Genomic DNA, 9,752 nt, shown 5'->3' on the forward strand with positions numbered 1-9,752 from the left:
TTGGTCTGCTATAAGAAAATAGGGTCTTTAGGTTTATATAATTTTGAAAACCTTATTATTCGTGCAATTAATTTGTTGAAATATTTGGATAGAACAAAACAACGGCATCTTCACTAACACAACCTTTCTATTTGTACAATTAATTATATCTTTACTACCAGGCTTAATGTATCTCTAAAAGCAAACAAAAATAAAATTTGAGGAATATATGTCAATAATCAAAAGAAGTCTCAACTTAACCCGCCACTTTACATTTGATGCAAACAAATCTCCCACCAGCATTAGACTGAATCATAGCGGTCTCCAGATCGATCTTTGAGACTTTAATGTTTGATGGATCACCTTGTATGATTGCGTTGTTTTTTAGTTATCTTGCCAATTTTCTCCTTCCATTGAAGTTGGATGCATAGATCTTTTCTCAGTTTAGTTTTTCGTCTCAATATGTTTTGTCTTAATCTTTTGTTTGTGTGGTTTTACGAATGTTTTGTTGTTAGTCTCTTGTTTACCTTGTACTTGTGATTTTTTTTAATAAATTGAGCGTTATTTAGCTTATACATATATATAATGCCCATACATTGTGCAAAAGAAACAAAATCTATTCATTTGAATGAAAAGTTTTTTTTTGTTTTTTGTTTTTTTTTGTTTTTTTAAGATTTCATCAGAGATTTCAATTAAAAAAAGGTAGATAAGATTTCATCAGAGATTTCAACTTTTTGGAAAAAGGCAGATAGGATTTCATCAGAGATTTTAACTCTTCACAGCATTGTCCTTCGGTACGGACAATAATTAATTGAGTAGACGCAACTTCAATATATAATAAAAAAAATTTACCGAAGAAAATGACAGTCAGCTGGCAATTAACTATTTGACTGGTTGTATGGGCTCTATATAAAGGGTGCCACAATGGAAGCTAATTCCTCACCCTTGAGAGTTGCAAACCAGAAAGAATTAGTTGTAACTCCTTAGGTTTGCAAGCTTGCATTATCAAAAGATCCGCAATGGCTAGCATTAATGGCGTTGCCGTTGATCATCAAAAGGGAAACAAGGCCAGCGTGCTAGCCTTAGGCACTGCCAACCCTCCCAATATTGTATATCAGGATACATTTGCTGATTACTTCTTCAGAGTCACCAATAGTGAGGACAAGGTTGAGCTCAAGGAGAAGCTCAAGCGTGTCTGTAAGTACATATATATATATATATATATATTATGATCATTCTTTGATAAAACATTAAAACTCAATGCACGCATGAATCAATGCAAAAGGTGGCATGCTTGTGTGGTTAGTTTCTAACAAGTTAACAATTAATGGATGAAGGTGAGAAGTCAATGATCAGAAAGAGACACTTCTTCCTGAATGAAGAGAAGCTGAAGGAGCACCCCAATCTGTGTTCCTTCATGGATCACCCATCACTGAACACCAGGCATGACATTATGGTTGAAGAGGTGCCAAAACTTGGAGAGAAGGCAGTCATCAAAGCTCTGGAGGAATGGGGACGTCCACGTTCTGAAATCACTCACATCATCTTCTGCAGCACCGGCGGTGTCGACATGCCCGGCGCCGACTACAAGATCATCAAGCTCCTCGGCCTCTCTCCATCCACCAAACGTGTCATGCTCTACAGCCAAGGTTGTTTTGCTGGCGGCACTGTGCTACGTATAGCCAAAGACCTGGCCGAGAACAACGAGAACTCTCGTGTGCTTATTGTATGCTCAGAGTTGACAGCCATCTTCTTCCGTGGCCCAAGTGATGCCAAAGAAGACTTTAACAATTTGGTTGGACAAGCCATCTCCGGTGATGGTGCTGCTGCAGTAGTGATCGGAGCTAATCCTATTCCGGCAGTTGAGACTCCATTCTTTGAAATAGTGTCTACAGACCAAGTCATTCTTCCTGACAGTGATGGTTGCATTGAGGGTCACTTGAGGGAAGTTGGACTCATGTATAATTTAAATAACCAAGTTCCTAACATTATTGGTAACAATATAGAGAAGATTATGGTCAAGGTGTTCTCGGCACTTGGCATTTCGGATTGGAACTCGTTGTTCTTTATCACTCATCCTGGAGGACGTGCCATTCTGGATAAGATCCAAGAGAAGTTGGAGCTGAAGCAGGAGAAGATGAGAGCTGTGTTGCATGTGCTTGGGCAGTATGGGAACATGTCTAGCGCTAGTGTCTTCTTCGTCATGGATGAGATGAGGAAGCATTCGATTGAGAACGGGCTCCACACGGCCGGTGAGGGGCTTGACTATGGAGTGCTCCATGCCATGGGACCAGGGCTAACCGTGGAGACTGTTGTGCTTCATGCGCCATGTCTTCATGGCTTCTCCAATATATATCAAAATTAATTAAAGCAGAAATTAGATGAAATTGTTTTACTTGCATTACTTGTATTGTTCTTTAATTTGCTCCCTTTGATTTCATGAATTGAATAATAAATGAAAGAAATAATGTCTTTATTTGTGGAGTGGCTAGCATTCATTATCGAACCTACATTTATAGAGGAATTTTGTTTTATAAAAGTCAATAAATAATAATTTATTAAAAAAAAGAAAAGAAAGAGACAGGTCTAAGTGGAGTAGTACCAAACATCTAATCAACACCATATATAATATAGACATAAATAATGGAAAGTGACTGACTATAAAGAATCATATAATTATAAATTTAAAAAATAGAATAAATTAATTACTATATACATTAAATCGATTTTAGTTTTAAATTTTTAATAAATCATAATCCCATGGGCATATATATAATACATATAATATTTTTAAAATTATATATATAAGTAGTTTATGAGTTTTTAAAATACTTTAAACTAAAAAATATATATTTTTCACAAAATATAAAATTGCAAACGAACTTAGAATTTGTTTCTAATTTAGATATGGATTAGAAACATATTCATTTCTAAATTAGAAACTAATTAGAAATAGAGTTGAATTCCGGTTCAACGTTAGAGACAGAACTATATTCTATTTTTAATTTACAATGAATGTGTTAATAAATAGAAAAAATTCAGTTTCTAAATTTTGGTTTGTAATCCAACAGTTTCTTGTAGTGTCAGTTCATATCTATATTTTTAAAATTCATATTTGATTTATATAAAATACTTTAAAATATCAACATTAACAAAAATGATTATAATATTTCTTTTCTGTTAATCTTTTAATCGCGATATACCTGCCACTTTCACAAGATCTTCTAAGTCCATCCATACAGAATTTTATACTCTATATGGACATATATACACACTTTATGTTAGTTATAATTAAGGTTATCATTGGATGAACAGTGTGTACATTGTCCTCCTGGGCTTGATAATGATCTTTGTTGTCCTACGTCTAATTCTCATGGGCCTGAATCTATGAATGGGCGAAATTCTGAGGCAATTCCACTTCATGGGCTATTATTACTTACGGTACATGTCTTGTAATATCCTGCACCATACTGTTAAGAACACCTCTTATAGTTGTGGGTCAAGATTATTATTTATTATTTTTATTTTAGGTGTTTGGTCTCTCATGTTAGTTGATCACATAGAAAAATTAAATTAACACTTCAATTAGATGCCACTAAGGCAATAAGTCTCTAAAAAACCAAGGAGGAAGGACTATGATGAGAATGTCATGAATTTTACTGAAGATCACCGCACAATCGATACTCTCCACACAAATACTTCTCTAATATATTGAGATTTCAGTTCCAATCAACAAAAACTAAAAGATCAAGCATCAAATCAACTAATCAAAGTCACAATTTCCAAATAAGCAAGCAAACAAAGAAATCAAGCTCACAGAGCTCAAGGTTTGATGAAATCAAACAAAATTACAGTAAGATAAATAAGAACCACTTTCCTCCTGTCGAGGTCACCGGAGACGATCCCCGGAAAGTTCAATCAGGCCCAAGTTTCTACTTTCTTCTTCTTCTTCCCTTCTTTTCCAAACCCTCACTTCCTTTTTATATCTCTTTGTGCCTTGTGATTAGCTTTTCTAGCTAATCACATCCCCATGAGTTCTAACATATCCTTCTGCCACGGGATCATCTCTCATTATCATATACTCATTAGTCACAACAGAGAACAATATTATAAAAGATTTTATTGGTGATGGTTGTAAATTTGTGGCTAATAAAGAAAAGGTATCTCATAAATTCAACTTTTGTGTTTACTTTAGAGTAAACAACAAATTCAATTTTTTTTGGAATTCTCCTTATTAGAACTACTTATTTGTTAGAATAGTCATCTTGAACATTCATTATTTTATTAGAACGAAGTTGAGGGTTTTCACACCCAATTTCAACAGCCTACTTTGAAGAAATTGTTATCAATCTTCTATCTTGAAATTAAAGAAAACTATATTTATAAAATTAATTGCTATGAGCAAATGTGGTCTTTATTTCACCGTAGCTTTATTAGTATATTTAGTAAAATTATGCTTTTAGATATTTAGGTTGTTGATATTATCAAAAGTAAATACCTTCTTTTAACGATTATTTCTTAGGAACACCCCTTAGGTTTGTTACCCATCATAGTTTCGGATTGCTTTTTATATTAATTTTTTGAGATATTATTCCGTATCATATGTAATCACTTTTTATTTTAATATATGTTCATGACTTACTTAATTTAAAAAAAAAAAATAAAGTGATTATGAAATAGGTAGCCTCCACGAGTGCCAGTGGAACTTTCTCACTTTGAATTTTTCAAAAAATTAAAAGGAGCATCAAAACCACATGTTTTTCTTGGCAAAATTGAAGTATATGATATTGAAATTGATAGTGAGTAGTATAACATGGTATATTTGTGTGTGTATATATATGTATTACTTATGATGCTAAAATTAAAAGTAAACTTTGTGTTGGGAGAATAGTCTAGAAAACGCCAACTCGCATGTTTGGTTGAGGGATATTTATATAGAATTAAGGGAATTGTTCAAATATTAATATGGAGGAAAAAAAGTTTATTTACATTGATTAAAGTTTGGTTTTAATTAATATTAATAAAAAAATGAAATATTTTAAAATTTAAAATTTATTTTTCTAAATGTTTCATTCGGTATAAATATTAATTTTTTTAAAACATTGATTCTTAAATATTTTTATATAAAAAATTATTTTTTTATAAAAACATTTAAATAGTAAACCTTTTAAGATTGACGCTATAATTGAAAAATATATATTTATAAATCTCATTTTTGCCAATAACTTTTGATCTATTGGTAAGAGATCTCTTGCATAGGGTGTGTCATTGTTAAAAAGATGGTTTGAATTTTAGCTCACCTAAGGTGAAGGTATTAGTGTGCTGAGGTAATTTCACATCTATGTATATCTCTGCCGTGATTTATATATATATATATATATAAATCTTATTTTTAAGATGAGAAACCGATCATGACACTTGAAATCAATCATTAAAAAAAGTTTAAAATAAATAATAGTAATTATTATTTGATATAAATAAATAAATAAACTACAAAATATATTTTAAAAACTACTAAGAAGTGGATAAAAAACAAAATATATATCATATGCAAAAAGAAAAACAAATTAGCCTTTTAAAAAAAATTAGCATGCTGAGAAAAATTAGAACCATCAATTTTTACAAAAGTCGACAAACGACAAATCAAAGGACAAACGGGTATGGAGGTGCACCAGTTACGGTGACTTGAATGACCTTCTGGGAATAATCCCCCCGCCATGCAACTCTGGAGGGGAGAACGAGAGGTAATCCTCACACATAACTCCCACAGGGGACCCTAAATATGAATTGTAATATGAGAGGTTCGAACCATCAAATTCATCCTTAAAAGAATACAATATAGATATTAAGCTATTCAGAGTCCTTTTGTGACAGGTACGTATATAATACATTGAAAATACTAATAAGGATGTGTTTTTAATTTGTAGATTCTTGAAAATTTGATTAATTATGTGTATGCCTTTGAAGAAAACCAAATATCACCTAGATAGTATATCTTTGAAAATTTTTTCTATCTATTTATTTGCATATATACTTTTCTATTCTTAAAACATTATTAATATATATTATAAATTATATGAATATTATTTAAATTTATAACCTACATGCCCCGAACCACAAATCTTCTTCAGTCTAATATTTAAAAAAAAAAATAAGAACATATACGCAATGATTATTTATTTATTTAATATTTATAATATAATTTAACAATGTAGGTAAAGGCTGAGGAATATTCAGTATATGTATCTTATATAATGATAATATAAAAAAAATAATAAAACTTGGAAAGGTACACGAAGGGGTTGGTGAGATGGGCCCCCGGTGGGCTAGCTTTATTCGTTCAAAATATTGAATTTCATAATTTCGGTCATGTTCAATGGTTGTTAAGTCACTGCTCAAGGGCTGCGCCTGCCTATGAAGGACCTATATAAGGGAGGGAGGGCAGTGGTGCAACATATCTGCACACCATTAGGAGCTTCAAATCAGAAGATATATATATATTTATATTTATTGATATATATATCTTCAAAGGATCAACAATGGTGAGCAATGGTGCAGCAGATGATCATCATCACAAGAAAAACAAGGCTGGTGGCTTGGCTAGCGTGCTAGCACTAGCCACTGCCAACCCACCCAACGTTGTCTATCAGGACAACTTTCCTGATTACTTCTTCAGTGTCACCAACAGTGAGCACATGGTTGAGCTCAAGGAAAAGCTCAAGCGTGTCTGTAAGTATATATATATATACATACATATATATATTCTTATGATTATTATTTGATAAATAAATTAATATGCCTTGCATGCCTGACATGGTTAACAATTAATGGATGAAGGTGACAAGTCTATGATCAAGAAGAGACACTTCTACTTGAATGAAGAGAAGCTGAAGGAGCACCCAAATCTCTGCGCCTTCATGGATCAATCTTCACTAGACACCAGGCATGATATAGTGATTGAAGAGGTTCCAAAGCTGGGAGCAAAGGCAGCCACCAAAGCTCTAGAGGAATGGGGACGTCCACGTTCTGAAATCACTCACATCATCTTCTGCAGCACCGGCGGTGTCGACTTGCCCGGTGCCGACTACCGGATCATCAAGCTCCTCGGCCTCTCTCCATCCACCAAGCGTGTCATGCTCTACAGCCAGGGATGTTTCGCTGGTGGCACAGTGCTACGTATAGCTAAAGACCTGGCTGAGAACAACGAGAACGCTCGTATACTTATTGTATGCTCGGAATCAACAGTGATTTCCTTCCGTGGACCCAGTGAGGCCAACGAGCACTTTGATAATCTGGTCGGACAAGCCATCTTTGCCGACGGCGCAGCCTCGCTGGTGATCGGAGCCAAACCTATCCCTGGTGTTGAGAATCCGTTCTTTGAAATAGTGTCCAATGACCAGTATATCATCCCTGAGAGTGATGGGTTTATTGGTGGTCATTTGAGAGAAGTAGGCTTGACTTTCTACTTGCACAGCCAAGTGCCAAGCACTATAGGCAGGAACATAGAGAAAACTCTTGTGAAGGCTTTCTCACCACTGGGTATCTCAGACTGGAACTCCTTGTTCTATATAACTCATCCTGGTGGGCGAGCCATTTTGGATAAGGTCGAAGAGAAGCTAGAGCTTAAGCCAGAGAAGATGAGAGCTACACGCCATGTTCTTAGTGAATATGGGAATATGTCTAGCCCCAGTGTCTTCTTCATCATGGATGAGATGAGAAAACGGTCGATGGCTGATGGCCTGCGCACCGCCGGAGAAGGTCTTGACTATGGAGTGCTCCATGGTTTGGGTCCTGGGATCACTGTAGAGACTGTTGTCCTTCATGCACTCCCTCTGCCACCTTCCTCTAAAGAAAACTGATTCTTCATCCGATTTTAGTTTAAATAAATTAAGTCCTTTGATGTTGCAGCGTGTTTTATTTACTAAAATCAAATGTTAATGTAAGAATTTAATGAATAAAAAGTTTTCTTTTATATGTATGTTTCGAGCTTTGAGTTTTAGAACTTTTTAAATTAATACATGTCAGCATAAAAATGAGTTAATATATGTTGGAAATATAGTACCACATCGGTTGTGTAATAAAAATGTAATGGGTTTATATATAGGTATAGAGGTTGAGCCACAAAGTCAATATATTTACGTAGCTCACTTGTATCACATGTATATTAGCTTGTATTCTTATTACGTAGCTGACTTGTATGTATCACACATATATATATATATATATATTAGCTTGTATTCTTATTCTTGTTGTTTCACATCCTAGTATGACATGTACAGGTTATTCTTGTTGTTTCTAACTAATTTATCTTCATCATTAATTTATATTTTTTTAAAAATTAGATAAATTACTTAAATTAAATTAAAAAAATACAAAGATTACAAAGAGAGACATATATTATAGAGTAAAAGTGAAAATTACAGACATTTACTTGAATGTGAAAATATATATAAAAAAAAAGTCCCCGAAAATAAATGATGGGTGTTCATCTCCTGGGGTAACATCATATATTGCTAGTCTCCATGTTTATTGAACTACAGAACTTAATATAAAATAATGATTTTTTAAATAATAAAGCTCATTGATAAGTATGCGGCACTCTGGAATACCAACTCATCTTGTAGACATAGTCCGACTTTACATCCATAATAAGAGTTCATCTATGACAATAAAAATATATTGAAATTAGCATTAACAACAACATCATGAAGAATCAAAGTCTATGAGAGAGAAAGACTTTCACACTCTGTCTAAGATATATATATATATATATATATAATTGCAATTTTCTTTTATAAAGAAAGAAGCATGAAGTGAATGCCTCAGTAGAAAAAGCAATCGTAGAACACTAATTTCCAAGTTGAATATAGACTACATGCTATTTTATTGTTTGTTTTATATGTTGAATAAATTAATATGCGTAAAAGACCTGGAGTCATAAATCACAAAAAAATAAATAAATAAATAAATCACTTGCAGCAGCGGTAACAAAACCATACAAAAGCACTGACTTCAGATCACTTACAATAGTCCTGAGTGAGGACTAGATTTTTCTCCATAACGACAGTGCCCCCTTTGCCTTTTCTTCTCAAAACTAGTAATCATGATATTATAAAATTTTAATTTTCTACATTTCATTAATATTAATTTCAAACTGAAGAACTTTCCTTCTTTGTTGCTAACTTGTAGTGCCTTTTCTTGCCCAAATTAGTAATCATGATATTATAAATTTTTTTATTTTCTACACTATTAATCTTAATTTCAAACTGAAGAGCTTCCCTTCTCTTTGTCTAACTTGTAGTGTCCGGACTCACTATTTTTTTTTGTCTTCTCGCTTTGTGTACATTAGAGGATTTTCAACACATGTGTTTTTTTCTTCTCAATTTTACTAAATAAGATTGGTAAAGAGTGTGAAATATATTGGAAATCATATATGCTAGCCTAGACAAGCAGAGGCTGAATTAGGGGGTTGTTGATCAAGATTGAAGTCCAGACTTATGGCTCCGTACTAGTCATGGATAAGATATTATATTTTGGAGTAAAAGCTAATTGGTATAGGTGAAAAGTCTCAAATGTGAGGCTTGCTTTTTAATAGAGAAATACGTGATGGATTCAAGGAATTTAAGTCACCTTTTTTTATTTTGACACAATAGTTATCTTGCTTATTTATTTATTTATTTACAAAAAAAAAAACTATATGATAAATCTACTATATATATATGCAAGACCTTTTTCGCATGTTGTATAATATTACAAAGATTACATTAAAAGGG

General features: G+C 33.1%; 2 protein-coding genes across 2 annotated transcripts; both read left to right on the forward strand.

Annotated features, from left to right (window-relative positions):
- Positions 1 to 1,097: 1,097 nt before the first annotated feature.
- On the forward strand, positions 1,098 to 2,344 carry LOC120280441 (chalcone synthase 6-4-like). Its single transcript, XM_039287285.1, has 2 exons — positions 1,098 to 1,176; positions 1,317 to 2,344. The coding sequence occupies exon 2, from the start codon at positions 1,328 to 1,330 to the stop codon at positions 2,342 to 2,344; it is 1,017 nt and encodes a 338-aa protein (XP_039143219.1). The 5' UTR covers positions 1,098 to 1,176; positions 1,317 to 1,327.
- Positions 2,345 to 6,459: 4,115 nt separating this feature from the next.
- On the forward strand, positions 6,460 to 7,951 carry LOC120280611 (chalcone synthase 1-like). Its single transcript, XM_039287490.1, has 2 exons — positions 6,460 to 6,708; positions 6,817 to 7,951. The coding sequence occupies exons 1-2, from the start codon at positions 6,519 to 6,521 to the stop codon at positions 7,836 to 7,838; spliced, it is 1,212 nt and encodes a 403-aa protein (XP_039143424.1). The 5' UTR covers positions 6,460 to 6,518; the 3' UTR covers positions 7,839 to 7,951.
- The last annotated feature ends 1,801 nt before the right edge of the window (positions 7,952 to 9,752 follow it).

This window comes from Dioscorea cayenensis, chromosome 17, assembly GCF_009730915.1.
Source record: "Dioscorea cayenensis subsp. rotundata cultivar TDr96_F1 chromosome 17, TDr96_F1_v2_PseudoChromosome.rev07_lg8_w22 25.fasta, whole genome shotgun sequence".
NCBI classification, from domain to species: Eukaryota; Viridiplantae; Streptophyta; class Magnoliopsida; order Dioscoreales; family Dioscoreaceae; genus Dioscorea; species Dioscorea cayenensis.

Bases quoted from the DNA above. Each gene is read 5' to 3' on its own strand.
- LOC120280441 (XM_039287285.1), top strand. From the start codon at position 1,328: ATGATCAGAAAGAGACACTTCTTCCTGAATGAAGAGAAGCTGAAGGAG.
- LOC120280611 (XM_039287490.1), top strand. From the start codon at position 6,519: ATGGTGAGCAATGGTGCAGCAGATGATCATCATCACAAGAAAAACAAG. The intron at 6,709-6,816 runs GTAAGTATATAT...TAATGGATGAAG, and splicing joins GGAAAAGCTCAAGCGTGTCT to GTGACAAGTCTATGATCAAG.